This window comes from Protopterus annectens, chromosome 1.part1, assembly GCF_019279795.1.
Source record: "Protopterus annectens isolate FY-2018-M chromosome 1.part1, PAN1.0, whole genome shotgun sequence".
In the NCBI taxonomy this organism is placed as follows: Eukaryota; Metazoa; Chordata; order Ceratodontiformes; family Protopteridae; genus Protopterus; species Protopterus annectens.
The window spans coordinates 444,622,621-444,639,240 of NC_056726.1; the positions used below are offsets into that span (position 1 = coordinate 444,622,621).

At 43.3% G+C, this 16,620-nt stretch overlaps 1 protein-coding gene across 1 annotated transcript in view; it reads left to right on the forward strand.

Moving 5' to 3' along the window:
- The window catches only part of LYST (lysosomal trafficking regulator), a 3,825,950-nt gene that overhangs the window by 674,349 nt on the left and 3,134,981 nt on the right, over nucleotides 1-16,620 (forward strand). Inside the window, exon 6 of the mRNA XM_044075805.1 lies at nucleotides 2,590-2,751. Coding sequence (XP_043931740.1) covers nucleotides 2,590-2,751 — 162 coding nt within the window. The remainder of the gene's footprint in view (nucleotides 1-2,589; nucleotides 2,752-16,620) is intronic.

Below are 16,620 nucleotides of genomic sequence, written 5' to 3' on the forward strand. Positions count from 1 at the left end.
CATTCCCAAAAAAGCACATGTTAATTTGCTTGTCATTGTCAGTACCAAGAATGACATGATGTGTATCATTGCAGGGCTGTGAACAGGGGTGAGGATAATGCTTAAATCAGGGGCTTAGCTGGGAGAGTGGATGAAAATCAAAAGCCCAAGATATGAAAGCAAAATGTCTACTGAAAATTTGGATTTAAAAGTGAAGATGCTCCAGTATCGTCTCTTCCATCTTCCTGATAAGAAATCCTTTACTTGGAGCAGATATGGAAAAAACCCTATGTTGCATTTTGTTAGATACTTGCCACATGTAACACAGTTGTAGGCTTTACTTCTTCTTTTGGCACTGAAGATGATCTTCTCCCTCTTTTATTTCAGATATAAAATTATGAGAGTTTTCTTTTCACTGCCTTTGAAATCCGATGTAAATTTGAAGCCATTGATTTCACTGCTAAAACTGCCTCGTCTTTTCATAAGGAACTAAGAGGGAGAGGATTATTTTTGTGCCCTTTACGATTTTTTGTAAAACACTCAGCAATTGCCGGAAGACCTGTTACAGCATGTTAATGTTCTCCCTGTCATGAAGAGACTTTGTATTGCTGCCAATACTATATGGCAGCTTCAAGGTTTTTGTTAAAAGTAATCTTGATATGGCCCCTTCAAAAATGTCAAGCACCAAACTTTTCATTTTAAGGGTTGACTTGCCATATGTTATCTTTGTGTTGCATTTACCCGTTTTCCTCCTTACTCAATATGTTTTGACTGTAGAGGACTCCATTCCTCCACCTTAGATAACAAGTTGGAGGCAGGTTCCCTGCCTTACGTCAACTTCGAAAAACTTGAGAGAGGATAATTGAAAGCTGGACATTTCAAAGTCCAAATAATATCTACAGTTGATTGTACGTACTTCCATCCGATCCTTTGCTGAAGGACTGGTTGAACTCCCAAGACTTGCTTCCCCAGTTTTGCTTTTTTTAACTCAGAGGAAAACTGCTGAAAGTGTCCCACCTGTACTTTTTGTGGTCCCCAAGAATATCATAGTAGTTTTAGGTTTGAAGTCTGTTTAGCTTACATGTAAAGGATTGTTAGGTCTGCTCAGGCCACATTTTAATCTTGGTTTGAGCTGCTGTAATATCCAAGTATTCCAAAATGCATAGTGTAGTTTAGCATTAGCATGCATGCTTGTTACTTATTCTCATTATGTTTAGTTACAGAGTTGCACTGATTTATTTATTTTATATGTGGCAGTGGTGCTACATTATCTGCATAGCTAGTCTGTATTGATTTATAGGTGTTTTACTGTTATTTATAAGTTATCTTATTATACTTCCCTAATTCCTTGTAGCATAGCATTTTACTGTGTCTTAGCACATTGTTTTCCGAAGCTCCTCAGGTCTGCTCAGAGCTAGAGTAAAGGACATTTAGTGCCACAGCCAGCTGATCTTCTCTGTAGTCCTTCACTAAACAGTGTAACTTGGATCAGTATGTTTGGACAGGAGACACCTGTTAGTGGGCATCCTTGTATAAACAGTTCTTTTTGTCATCTTTTCCTTCTGGTTTGTGTTTGTAGAGTGCTTGATTTTTGGCTCCACATCAAAAGTCCTTTTCAAAAAATACATTATTGATTTGTGAAGAATTGCCCTATCTGTACATGTCTGAAAGGGATTTCTTGGGTTATTTCCTCATCTTTGCATCACCCTATGATTATAGCTGTACATTTGGAACTTCATTGTACATATTTAGAAAGTAAGAAAATACTGTAAAGAAGGTTTATTCCATAGTACATTTTCTAATTGAAAGGTTATTTCAGTTTATGAAGATCTGGTTAATTTGTGAGGGAGGGAGGACTGTTGTCTTTGGCACTGATCTGCAGCCTTGGAGCAGGGGACATCATTGTGAACAAGGGGAGATGTGGCTCTTATGAAAATGAGTATTGAGATTTTTTCACTTATCCAGCTGAAGTAACTTTACTGAAAGGGCAGGTTGGCAAAAATCTATCCAGATATCCATTTTAGGTAGTTTTATTACATATTGTTTTCTGTGTGGTGGCTTTACTTCCTCACCCCATTCATCACATGGGGCTACACCCCAGCTTTATACTGTAATTAACTCTGGGATTAATTCATCTGTTGTAGGGAACAATGTACCCTTTGTATCAGTCCCGATCATCATTCCAAATGTTCATTTTTATTTGGCTTAACTGCCATTTTTCAGAATTATGATTGCAAGCATTCCTGCTTTTTATGCTGAGCTGCAGAACAAAGATATTCCACTGACTGACTACAGAAGTCTGTGTACATCAGGCAGGTGGGCTACATTGACTAAGAAACACACTTGTATTACCAAAGTACTTAATAAAAAAAAAAAAGTTGAATTATATCTTTGTTATGTAGTGCCATACATTTTTAGATGAGCTTTAGTGAATCATTTTAGCAGGTGGATGGGCTTGTGATCCTAATAGAAGAAGATAGAAAAGAACAAATGTGAGGTGGATCTAGCCTGAGGTTATTACATTGTTAGTTTAGTAGATGCATTTTGCATTTATAGATTCTATATTTGATCAGCACATTTGTTCATAAACACTGAAATATTTTTCCCCAGATTTTATCGGTAGATGAAATCCTTTCAGAAATGCATAAACAGCTCTCTCAGTCTGGAATCGTCGATTCAATTATAGCAAAACCATTATTTGATTCCTTACTTCGTGTTGCTGTGGCTGGATGTTGTGAGGATTTTGAGTCTTCTGATGAGAACTTGAAAAAGGTAAGTGGAAGATACATAATACTTTGTTCTTGTAGTTCAGTATGAATTTCTTTTAGTTTGTTTCAGTTATTACATATACTCTCAGATGGATTGTCTTAAGACAGCAGCCTGTAGACCAGTGCATTGTGGTCAAAGGTCATGTGTAAGAAAAGAACAGATGACTTTCGGAGAAGGCCATCAACATTGGAAATTGTAGCATTAGGGTGGACAAGTCTGTGGATAAACTTTGCACAGTAAAGTAATGCAGGTAGAGGATCTGCAACAGCCCTGGAGTGCTGGTAAGTGTAGGGAGAGCATATACTACTGCTTTCTGGAGCTGGAGAAGCAATATTAAGAAAAAAGAAATATTAATCTCTTCAAAGTATAGTTAATGCATTACTGTTTTAATGACAGAAGCTCAAATTTCAGAATTCTATCAAGATTTGGAGGCAGCACAGTTGCACAGCAGATGTTCTTCGTGTTTCACTGTTGCAGTCATCACATTTGGGTTATCTGCTTGTAGGTAGTCCTCAGTCGGCCTGATTATCAAAGTCTTGGGTCCTGCTTCGGTTGCTGTCTCATCTTCCATGATGTCAGGTCGTTAGGGGTATAAAGCATGCAGCTGATGCCGTTACATTAGTCTTTCTTGCTGTGCTGTGCCCAAAGCAGAAGCAGTTTGCAAGTGCCGGTCAGCTGACTCCTGAATTTTTCATTTTCGAGTTTCAGATCCGAAGTCTTCAACTAAGCTAAGTATCCCGTTGGTTGCTCTAAACCGATGTCAGTAAAAGTTAACAGTTGTATTTCTTCTGGAAAACAAATACCTCATAAAGATTTTCATTCGTACTGCATTTCTTGCTTAGGCCCAGACCACGACCTACCTCGCTGTCGGTTTTGTGCCTTATTCAAACCTCGAGCTATTCGTTGTTGGTTCATTTTTGCATCTAAGTATTTTGGTACTCTGTTCAATTATCCAGAAATGGCTTTGGTAAGCCACCCGACTACCGGCATTCCAAAAAAACACAAAGATAAAGACAGAGACAGACCACATAAGTCCAAAACTGCCGATGACACTTCTCCCAAGCTAGTCACCAGTTCGCCGTTACTCAGTGAGGCGCTTTCGCAGTCCCTGATACCCGCTACTTCAGATTCGCAGGCCTCTACTGAGACCCATTCGGAGTCCGGTATGCCACGAGATGCTTCTTCCAACTGTGGAACCTGCGGATGTCTCTATCTTGGATGGGTCTGGAGCTGCTGTGCAGGCACTGGCTTCTGAGGGTGTATTAAGGCCTACTGACTTGCATATTAAACAGACGCCATCTTCTTCTTCAAGGCCTAAAACTCGATCCATGCCTAGAAAACCAATGCCCAGAATGCATGGTCAGGCCCCTATGCTTAAAAAACAAATTGTAAGAATGGTTGAAGACCTTATTACTCTAATCAGGGGAAGCCACCCTTCTCCCTCTAAGAGACCTAGGATTGATTTTCCTTCTGATTCTTCTGATCAGGATTCTGAAATTTCTGTTTTCTCTGATGACCAGGAGTTGCCCTTATCTTCCTATGAGGATTCAGATGCAGAGGACTCCATTCCCTCTGCTTCCCCTCCAGATGATTTCTCTTTTGGTGAAACCTTGCATACTCATAGGGAGCATTTCTGCTGAGAAAGCCAGGATTACTCTGACTCCAAAAAGAGGCTTAGGGAATTCTTACTCCTACCTCAACACAGGCCTTTAGCCATCCCTCCTGTACTGGACATTGTAGATGCCTTTTCGGAATCTAGCCTGGCCCCTGACTCTTTAACTCCGGCTCCCAGCAAACCTGACAGGTATTACAGGGAACATGACTCTCACATGTTCCTCTTTAAGAATCCTACTGCGGATCCTGAGACCATTTCACAGGGACCCACAGGCATTAAGGCTACTACTGCCAAAAACCCTACTCCCTCTGATAGACATTCCAGGGCCCTGGATAGATGGGGTAAGAAGGCACACACTTCTGCTACTTTGGTTATTAAGGCCTTAAACTGCCAGTTTCATATGTTAAAGTATCAGCAGCATGTTATTGGACTGCTTAAACAGAAAATTATGTTGTTTCCTGACTGTGCTGACAATAAGGAATTACAGGATTTAATGCATTCTGCCGAGCAAGTTGGAAAGCATACTTTGCAATGTGGTTTTGATTCATTAGAGGCATCTTGCAGGGCTGCTGTCACTGGGTCTGTACTTAGAAGGCATGCTTGGCTTAAGGAGCAATCTTTGCCAGATCATGTTAAGGCTAAATTACTAGATGCTCCCTCAAACCAAGACCGCATGTTTGGCAACAAAGCAGAAGAAGTACTTAAAAAGATGGAGGAAAACACTAAATCTATGCAAACCATTAAAGATTTCCTGCAAGTTCAGCCTCTCAGATTTAGTAGGCATCGGCCTTCTAAGAATTGGTCCTTTCCTGCCTCTTCCAGGCCTTCTCAGCCCAAACCCAGAACCAGCAGAACACCCAGGCTGCATTCCCAAGGTACTCACAGGCCTATGCAGTGGGGGGCTCCCACTTCCAAAGTTGGGAGTAGTAAGACCCCCCCCCATGGTAAACTGTCACAATGACTTAAACTTTAAACTTTCCAAGCCCTGCTCAACTGACTGTTCCTTTAGGGGTAAAGATCGCCCTGCATGCAAAAAACTGGGAACTCATTACCCAAGACAAATGGGTTTTAAATATAGTTTCATAAGGATACAGATTCCACTTCCACTTCCACTCCCACTCCTTACCCAACCCCAAACGGTTGGCCAGACCTACCTCCAAATCAGTGGGCAGAAGCTCAAAAACAAGTTCTCCCTCTTCTAAGCATCAGGGCTATTCAGCCTGTCCCAGAAGAAGAGTGGAGACAAGGCTTCTACGCAAGAATTTTCCTGGTACCCAGAAAAGACAATTCCTGGAGTCCTGTCCTGGACCTGTCTATCCTAAATACTTTTTTGGAAATCCCAAAATTCTAAATGCTAATTCTGCTTCAGCTGCTTCCCATGCTAGGCAATAATGCCTGGTTGGCAACACTGGATTTAAAGGAAGCCTATCTGCACATCCCAGTAAGGGAATCTTGCAGAAGATACCTACGCTTCAGAGCAGGCTACATGCACTATCAGTTCTCTGCACTGCCCTTTGGCTTATCTACTGAGCCCAGGGTATTCACAAAGTGCCTAGCTCCAGTCATTGCATTTTGCAGGCAAAGAAATATTTAAATGTACCCATACCTGGACGATTGTCTAATTCAGGCGGAAAGCCAGGACATACTTTTGAATCATCTGGCATTTGTGAGGAAATTAATAACTTCTCTGGGGTACACTATAAGCGAAAAGAAATCGCATCTAGTACCCTGCCAACAAATGTTATTCCTGGGAGCAAGCTTGAATACAACTTTCCATATGGCCTACCTCACGCCAGAGAAACAAGTTTATTTGACATCCTACTTCAAACTACTGGCCACAAAGACCCAGCTGTCTGCAAGGAAAATACTGCAAGCCCTGGGGTTCATGGCCTCTTGCATTCTACTAATTCCATATGCAAGACTGCATATGAGGAAACTACAGTGGTATCTAAAAAGCCTATGATGTCAACATTCTCAGGACCTAGAATCAGTGATTCATATCATACCTTGTCTAAATATAGAGTTCCTTTGGTGGGCGTAGGCCTGCCACCAAAACAAGGGACTGCCATTCACTCTACCCCCTGCCACCCAAACCCTAAAAACAGACACATCAGACTATGCATGGGGGCTCACCTGGCAGGGCAGTGCATTCAGGGCAAATGGAACCCAAGTCAAATGCACCTGCATATCAATCAGAAAGAAATGTTAGCTGTACAGAATGCTCTGACAGCCTTCAAGAACCATATTCTTCCAGGACAATTATTGGTAAAGTCGGACAACACCACGGTTATGTGGTACATAAACAAGCAGGGGGGGATCCCACTCATACCCTCTCTGCAGACTAGCCATGGCACTGTGAAACACAGCCTTGAGCTACCAAGTGCAACTACAAGCTCAATTCCTGCCAGGCAAGCTAAATACACTGGCAGATGACCTAAGCAGAAATCTCATGGACCCACATGAGTGGAAACTGGAACCAAAGATATTCAACATGTTGAGAAACAAATGGGGGAGCCCAGGGATAGACCTGTTTGCCTCCCCTCTGAACTACCAATTGGACATATTCTGCACAAGTGCTCCCTACAGACAAGCTTGGAAAGTGGATGCCCTGTCCTTCACCTGGCAAAACCTATCAGTTTATGCCTTTCCCCTTCTGCTTCTCCTCTCCAAAGTGCTACTAAAGATCAAACAGGACAAACCAAGGACAATACTGATTGCACCAGACTGGCCACGTCAACACTAGTACCCCCTCTTGCGCAGTGTGTCACTGCTGGAACCATGGCACCTGCCTCAGACTCTTGTCCTGCTGTCACAGCAGGAAGGCCAGATTCTGCACCCACAGCTTCAAACCCTGAACCTTGCAGCCTGGCTAATTACCTGATCTCTCTGTTACCATCCCTCAGTAAGCAAATGATGGATGTCATTCTGGAGGCAAGGAGGCCTAGTACTAGAAAATTCTATGTTGAAAAATTGAAAATATTCTGTTCCTGGAGCCAAACTCAGGGGATGGCCACAACAGTGCTCACTTTACCTCATATTCTTCAATACTTAACTGAGATGCTTCACAAGGGCCTTTCCTTTTCTTCCATCAAAATTCATGCCTCTGCCATTTCAGCACATTATAATACTGAGCCACCCCTGTTCTCTCATCCACTGCTGAAGCAATTCCTTAGAGGGGCCAAAAACCTAAGACCACCTAGGAGAGCCCCTACTCCAGCCTGGGACCTTAACTTTGTATTGGAAAAGCTCACTCTGCCTCCCTTTGAGCCAGCTGCAAATGCAGAGTTGAAATTCCTTTCTTGGAAAACAGCCTTCCTTCTAGCAATCACTTCAGCAAGAAGGGTGTCTGAATTGCAGCCCCTCATGGCAGTGGAGCTTTTCATCATCTTTCACGCAGACAGGGTGACACTCAGGACCAACACTTCATTTATGCCCAAGGTGGTATCCAGTGTGGCCCTTAATCAGTCCATTAATTTGCCAACCTTCTTTTCTAATCCACAGAACAAAGGGGAACGAATACTGCACTCCCTGGATGTGCAAAGATAACTTAAGATTTTACTTGGACAGGACTAAGCCTATCAGGAAATCTGAACAGCTGCTGGTGGCACTTGCTGCAGGGGCAGAGGGGAAGGCCATTTCAAAGCAAACCATTTCTAAGTGGATAGGCCATTGCATTCATTTCTGCTATAAGCACCATGGAAAACCTACCCCACAGGGGATAAGACCTTATTCCACCAGGGCTGCATCTACCTCTACAGCCTTTCTCAGAGGTGTCCCTACTAGGGACCGTCTAGAAGCTGCTACCTGGAGTTCTGTTCATACCTTCACCAAGCATTACCACTTGCCAATTTTCTCTAAATCCAGAGTTGGCTTTGCCACTGCAGTCTTGCAGGGCCTTATAGCTGGTCCTAATGCTATCTGATTGCCTCCCCCCATCCTTAGCTTTGGGAAATTAACCCAAATGTGATGACGGCAGCAGTGAAGCACGAAGAACATAGTACTGTTGTGTACACTTACCATAAATGTAGATGTTCGAGTGTATTCACTGTTGCAGTATTGGTTACCCTCCCTCCAGCCCCCTGACTTCTATTGACTATACCTCTATTCTTGCTTACTTTGCTTAAAGCTTTCTGGTGTATTTACATTTTGTTGAAGGTGTAACCTTGCATATAATTGCTTCCCATTATGGGGGCACCTAACATCTTGGGCAAGAAAAACTGATGTAATGGTGTCGGCTGCATGCTTTATACCCCTGATGACCTGACGTCATGGAAGATGAGACAGCAACCGACGCGGGACCCAAGACTTTGTTAATCAGGCCGACTGAGGGCTACCTGCAAGCAGATAACCCAAATGTGATGACTGCAACAGTAAATACACTTGAACATCTACATTTATGGTAATTGTACACAACTGTACTTTAACATTGCTGCCTAACAGCACTTGGTTCTCCAATTTGGTTCTCATCTGGGTTGCTACATATGTGGAGTCTTCATTTCCTTCTTGTATTTCTGTAGGTTTCTGTCAGGTGTGTCACCTTCCTCAGAGACACATCTTTGGGAGAATCAATTATAGATGTATATGCAGTGTGAGAGAGTGAGTGAGCGAGTGAGAAAGAAATGTGTGTGCTTTCTGTAAATGGTTGTCATTCTCATTCAGGACGAGCTTCTGCGCCGTGTACCCGATAAGTGCTTGGATGGGCCGCAACTCCCTTGCAACCCTACAATTTCATTAATTGAGTAGTCTGAGAGCGAGTGAAATATGCACATGTACATATACATACATACATACATATATATATATGTATGTGTATATATATGTATATATATATATATATATATATCTATATCTATATATACACACACACACACACACACACACACACACACACACACACACACACACCACTCTTAATTTGTATAGCTAATGTGGAAGAAAGTGACGCTTGAGAATCATTAACTGGGATTACCTTGTGTAGCACTCCTTGCTTTGTCTTACAGATTTCACAAGGGTGACATTCCAGATTCCCTTTTTCCTGTGTGACAAGGAAATTCAGCAACAGCTGAAAACAATGGGAAGGTAGATGAAGTTGTTAAACTCACACAGCATTCTTTTAACAGAACACAGAGGCACCAGTGGCTGGTAAGGTTCATGTGTGGTATACAGCAGTAAGAGCAGCGACAACAAGAATGTGGTGGAAAGACAGTTTACTTGGCCTGGTTTTCAGCAGAGTCAAAGGCCCAAAGATCTGGTTTCCTGGTGATTTGAAGGATGCCATGGTTAGTTGAGAGTGAACATCAGCAGTCCTTAGACCTTGCCCAATTGCCTTAATCTGGAAACAGAATAATTTTCTCAGCACTTGAAAGTTTGGAAAAAGTTTACAAAGGACATGTGGATTAGAGAAATAACATCCAGAGGATGAGCTCGTCCCTTGTTTTTTCCCTTCCCAAGTTCTGTCTTTAGTCTTACAGGGTGTCCCTCCCTATCAGAAGCATGCAGCAAGGAAGGTGGTGTTTTGCTTTTAAGGAGACTACCCATCGAAGAGGTTTTACCACACCAAAAAAACTTAGGATTTGGTTCAGCATTCTTTTCCATTGCTGCAAAAGACAGGCATTCTCAGTGGCCTCAGTGCTTAAACATTTCTGTACCATAAGAAACTTTTCAAATTATCATGGTGCAGTCTTTCTTTGGCCACCAGAGGGAATATGGGTACTTTGTTTGGACATGTAAGAACCAGCCTCCATGCCAAAACCACCAATTTTTGTAGAACGCATCTACCCATCCACGTCAGAGCCAGTCATAGTTAGTTCCGTATTCCTATCGTTCGGTCTCACCTCTGTCTCTAGATAAGTGCATGCCCATATTAGTATGTCAAGATCACAGGGAAGCAAAGCATTCCCATTTCTAGACAACTGGCTCCATGATCATGAATCTTGTGAACATGGGGGGGGGTTCTGTGCTGAAACTGTTCATCTCTCTCTGGGGATACCAGTAATCCTTGCAAAGTTTCACATACTTCCACTTCATAATTTGACTTTTATAGGATGCTCCTCAAAACTTCCTGTGTTGTTGGGCCTTCTTTCCCCAAGACAGAATCCTCTTTCTGCAGTATGTCATTCCATCTTTTCACTCAGCATAGTCTGCACTTGCAGAGACTTACTTGTCTCAGAGCCATAATATCTAACATTAATGGTCCTTCCTGGCAGATTTCATATTAGGGTATTCGTTGAACAGTGTAGGTGTTGTAGTTCAATCATCTTGAACTCTTTTTGTCTACCTGTTTGAATCTCCAGACCTTTTTGTTTGCATTTACAGTGGTATTTGATTCCCACCAATCTTCATTCTAGATGTCCACTCCAGTTAGACACCTCAGACCTCAGTGAGCCTGGACGTGTGTCTCTTAGGGTGGGCTAGGACTATATTGGGCATACAGTTGACTGTGCTTGGTCATCGTAGCAGTCTTGTCTTTGCATAAATAAGCTGGAAAAAAGAGTAGTCATTTTGAAACTGCTGACCTTTCAAGGCTTCTAACCCCACGGCATCATATCTTTTCAGAGAATAAGGCTGTTGTCTGGTACAGCATCAAAAAGAGGAATATGTTCCTGCCACCTCTTTCAGATGCTGTGAGAGTGTGGCAGTGGGCCTTCAGTCTGCAGTGTTTTTCTTTCTGTTGCCTCATGAATGGTCCGTATGTCTCATTCATTGACAGGAAGGATTTGTAGAAGGCAATGTGCAACCTCTTTGTATCTCTGACACTGCTAAGTGTCCCACCTCCTATTCAATGGTTCTCCCTTCTCTACGTCAGACTAAGAATACCCTACTTTACAAATTATGCACTGGACTTGTATGCTTTTCTCCAGTTTCTTCTGATGTCAGAGTTCATTTAGAATTCCAAATTAATGCCAGAGTTCATACGTTAGGTAAAGTGTTCAAGCCTTATGACTTTCAAGGAACACTATCTTAATAATTGATAGATCAAACACTGTAGCTCCAGTGCAATCATCTAAAGATGTCTTAAATTTTACTAGACTCTTTGCACCTCTGATATATTCAGGTACATTATTCTATAATTTTGACATACTGCATGATAAATAAGTTCTGATGTCCTTCATGGATGCATCTGCAGTCATAACAACTGGGTTGTCCTGTCGTCAGGCAGCCCTTCAGTCGGCCGGATTCCAAAGTCCGGGTCCGCTTCGCTGATGTCGCACTTCACCCGGCGTCATCTCTGTTGGTCTTCGGTATATAAGCATCAGCCGACGCCATTTTCTTCAGTCTTTCTTGCCGCGTGGCGCTCAAGCAGAAGCTGTTCGCAAGTGCCGGTCGGTCGGATCCAGAGATTACTTCTACCGAATACTACTTGAAGACTTCTAAAGCTAAGTACCCGTTGGGACTCTTTCTTGCCTCAGCCGATGTCAGAGAAAGTTAATAATTGTTTAACCTGTGGGAAACAAATACCTCATAAAGATTTCCACTCTTACTGCCTGCCCTGTTTAGGCCCAGCCCACGACGTAGCAGCTTGTTCGTCTGTGCTTCTTTCAACCGGACACGCTTAGGCGCCGGTCAGAGTTTGCAGAACAGTTTTTCGGTTCTGACTTTGCGTACATTATGCCGCCGGACCCTCCGACTTAGCATTCTGCCAAAACGCAAAGAAAAGACCGACACTCGCGGTCCGCGGTTTCGGCCGAAATCATGGTTAAGCAAACCGTGAGTGTCTCGGTTTCGGCCGAAACCGAGAAAACTGATCAAACTACACCTGAAACTATCACTACAACTGAGGTCCCTGCTAACACTCTTGAATCGGCCTCAGAAATTTTACCCACTACGGTGCTTACCACTGACTTATCAGACACCATTCCCTTGGATGTCTCTACCCCAGCACGTGGTGCTGCTAGGCCTCCAGCAGCCATGTCCATTAAGGCCTTCGCCAGGGCTAAAGCAGCCAAGACTACTAAAACAGTGCCTGTTAAACCCCCTTCCACCAGGCCCTCTGCCAGTTCTCAAATGCTTACCTTGGCAGAAGATTTAATTTCATTAATTAGAGGATCTCAATCTCACCCAGACCTAGGGCAGAGCCCCCTGAGCCAGTGTCCTCTGATGATTCTGCTGATGAATCAGACATAACTGACCAGCCAGAGGCTCCTTTCTCCAATTTTGAAGATTCTGATGCTGAAGAATCCATTCCAGCTGCTTCCCCTCCAGAAGAATTCTCCTTTGGGGAAACCTTGCATGCCATGCGAGAACAGTTCCAATGGCAGCAACAGGATTTTTCAGACTCCAGAAAAGACTTAGGACTTTTGCACCTACCACAGCACAGGCCCTTAGCTATCCCTCCTGTTCTCTCTGTGGTGGATGATGCTTTCAATGATGCCTGCTCAGCTCCAGATTCTTTACCCCAGCCCCTGCCAACCCAGACAGATCTTACAGGGTGCCAGATACTCATCACCACCTCTACAAGGCCCCTCTTGCAGCCCCGAAACTATATCCCAGGGTCCCAAGGCAGTAGCCATGACCATAGCTAAAACCCTGTTCCTTCTGAAAGGGAAGCAAGGTCATTAGACAGATGGGGTAAAAAAGTTTACACTTCAGCCACTCTTTCAGCTAGAGCTTTAAATTGTCAGTTTCACATGATACAATACCAAGAGTTTATGCTGGATCAGTTAACTAAAAAGCTAACCACTGATGAATCTCTTGATAAGAATTATGTATTAGAAATGGTAAATAACATACAGCAGGTTAGTAACCATTCTTTAAAATGTGGCTATGATGCACTGGAGGCTTCATTTAGATCAGCCATGACTGGCACAGTAATTAGAAGGCATGCATGGCTAAAGGAGCAAGCTTTACCGGATCATGTTAAATCTAAATTGCTTGATACTCCTATGGATAAATCAAGTTTGTTTGGTACACCTGCCCAGCAGGTTATGAAGAAAATGGAAGAAAAGGCAAAATCAGTCCAGACAGTTAAAGAATTTTTGCAGGTTCAACCCCCAAGGTTTAGCAGGAAATGGCCTGCCAAAAATTGGTCCTTTCCTGACTCCACAAGACCTCAAAGGGGCAGGAATAGACGTTCCAGAGGCAGAAACCAATCCAGAGGAGGTGCCTACAGAGGACGACAGTGGCAAGGTAACAACAGAGGCACAGAATCAACACCTGCCTCTACATCAACACAGCCACAGTGACTTAAACCTAAAACCGCCAACCAGGGAACAAATAGCAGCTCCTCTAGGCGGAAAGCTAACCTTATTTTCAAAAAACTGGCACCACATAACAAAGGACAAGTGGATTTTACGAACCATAGATCAAGGTTACCGTTCCACTTCCACACTTTACCAGTCAAAAGAGGAATGCCAAACCTACCTCCAAATCAAAAAACAGAGGCTCTACAACAGATAATGGAATTAGCAAACATGAGAGCTGTGGAAAAAGTGCCAACAGCAGAGCAAGGAAAGGGTTCTACTCCAGACTATTCCTAGTTCCAAGAAAGGAAAAAGTTGGAGACCAATTCTAGACCTGTCTACCCTAAATACTTACATCATTGTCCCAAAATTCAAAATGCTGACCCTACAGCAACTTCTTGCCATGCTGGGCAAGGAGTGTTGGCTGGTAACTCTAGATCTCAAGGAGGCATACCTGCACGTCCCCATTCGACCTATCTGCAGAAGATACCTCAGATTTCTTGCAGGATCAGAGCACTATCAATTCTCAGCATTGCCCTTTGGCTTATCTACTGCCCAGAGTATTCACAAAATGCCTGGCATCAGTAATCGCCATTGCAGACTACAGGAATTCAAATTTATCCATACCTGGACGACTGTCTGATACAAGGGGACAACAAAAGCAAGCTGACAACAGATTTACAAAGGGTCATTTACTTGCTTCAAGCACTGGGATACACAGTCAATTTACAAAAGTCAAGGCTGATACCATCCCAGACAAGGACTTTCCTGGGAGCGAATTGGACACAGTAAGACAAATGGCATTCCTAACTACAGAAAAACAAAAGAACTCCCTCTTTACTTCTTGGCACTAACAAATCTGAACAAGTTAACAGCAAGAAAGGTACTGCAGGCCTTGGGTTTCATGGCATCATGCATAATCTTGGTTCCATTTGCCAGACTACATATGAGAAAGCTTCAGTGGTACCTAAAGAATTTATGGTCCCAACACAGACACAGCCTAGAAACGGAAATCCCACTAATACCATGCTTAAAACAGGAGTTCCTATGGTGGGCTCACGCATGCCAGTCAAACCCAGGCCTGCCCTTTCGCAAAGGTCAAGCAAGCCAGACCATCACAACAGATGCTTCAGACCTGGGATGGGGGGCACATATGCTGGACAAATGCGTGCAAGGATTGTGGACACAGGACCGACTTCAACTGCACATCAACCTAAAAGAAATGCTGGCAGTAAAACTGGCAATCCAAAAGTTCAGACCATTTCTCAAGGAAGGCCAGTTGATGATAAGGACAGACAACACCACAGTCATGTGGTACATCAACAAACAGGGAGGCACTCATTCCTACCCCTATGCAGAATGACTTTGGAACTGTGGACCCTGGCACTCAGCTACAACATCCAGTTACAGGCAATATTTGTACCAGGAAAAGAAAACTCTCTAGCAGATATGTTAAGCAGGACTACATCGGATGTCCACGAATGGCAGCTGCACCGGACATCTTCAAGACCATCTCAAGAAATGGGGAATGCCTCAGATAGATCTATTCGCATCACCTCTCAATCACCAGCTCAAAAAATTCTGCACAAGGACATTCCACCCACTAGCATGGAAAGTGGACTCGCTCTCCTTCAGCTGGAAAGGACTAACAGCATATGCATTCCCACCTCTTCCTTTGATACACAAAGTATTACTAAAAATCAAGGAGGAACGTCCAAGGATAATCCTGATAGCTCCAAACTGGCCAAGACAACATTGGTACCCACTGCTGAGGAGCATGTCCCGGAACAATATGTGGCCAATACCCCTGATGCCTTTGATGCTAACTCAGAACAACTACAGCACCATGCATCCAAACCTAAGAACGTTGCAACTGACTGCATGGAACATCACATAGCAGCTGCTAATCCACAGCTTTCACAAAGAGTTAAAGACATTATTCTTGAAGCACGCAGACCTTCAACAAGAAGAAACTATGCTGGGAAATGGAAAAGGTTTGTCATTTGGAGCTCAGAAAGAGGTAAAGATGTATCAAACATAGATATGCCCAACATTCTGGAGTATCTGGCCGAACTACTTCATTCAGGCCTGTCCCATTCCTCCATCAAGATTCATGCATCAGCTATTTCAGCAGAATACAGCTTTGATCCACCTGTTTTCCACATCCTTTGCTCAGGCAGTTCCTCAGAGGAATCAAGAATGTAAAACCTCCAAGGAAACCACCATTACCAGCCTGGGACTTGAACTTTGTGCTAGAAAATTGACTCTATCACCTTTTGAACCAGCAGCAACAGCAGACCTGCAACACCTGTCATGGAAAACTGCTTTCCTACTGGCAATTACTTCAGCAAGGAGGGTTTCAGAACTACAGGCCTTAATGGCAGTGCAACCCTTTCTAATCTTCCACCAAGATAGAGTGTCCATGAGGACTAATCCTACATTTATGCCTAAGGTGGTATCCAGAGTGTCCTTAAACCAGGCAATCCACCTACCTACCTTCTTTCCCAACCCACAAAACAGAGGGGAAAGAATACTGCATACCTTGGATGTACATAGACAGCTACGCTACTACTTGGACAGAACAAAAAATAGCAGAAAGACTGACCAACTTTTCGTAGCCTATGCAGCAGGAAGGGAAGGAAAAGCTATTTCCAAACAGACAATCTCCAAATGGATAGGAAATTGCATACGATTCTGTTACTCCTTCCATGGAAAGCAAATTCCACAGAACATAAGACCTCATTCTACAAGGGCAACAGCCACTACCACAGCCTTCTTACGAGGAGTGGCTACCAAAGACATTATTGAGGCGGCTACTTGGACCTCCGTGCATACATTTGCCAAGCATTATAATCTACCTCTATATTCCAGATCCCGAGCAGGGTTTGCCACTGCTGTTCTGCAAGGGATCCTAAACACAACATGATCTACCTTTATCCTCCTCCCCTAGTTGGCTATGGTATTCTACCCAGTTGTTATGACTGCAGATGCATCCATGAAGGACATAGTACAGTTTTGTACCTACCATAAATGTAGATGTCCGAATTGGATAGCATCTGCAGTCAGGATTACCCTCCC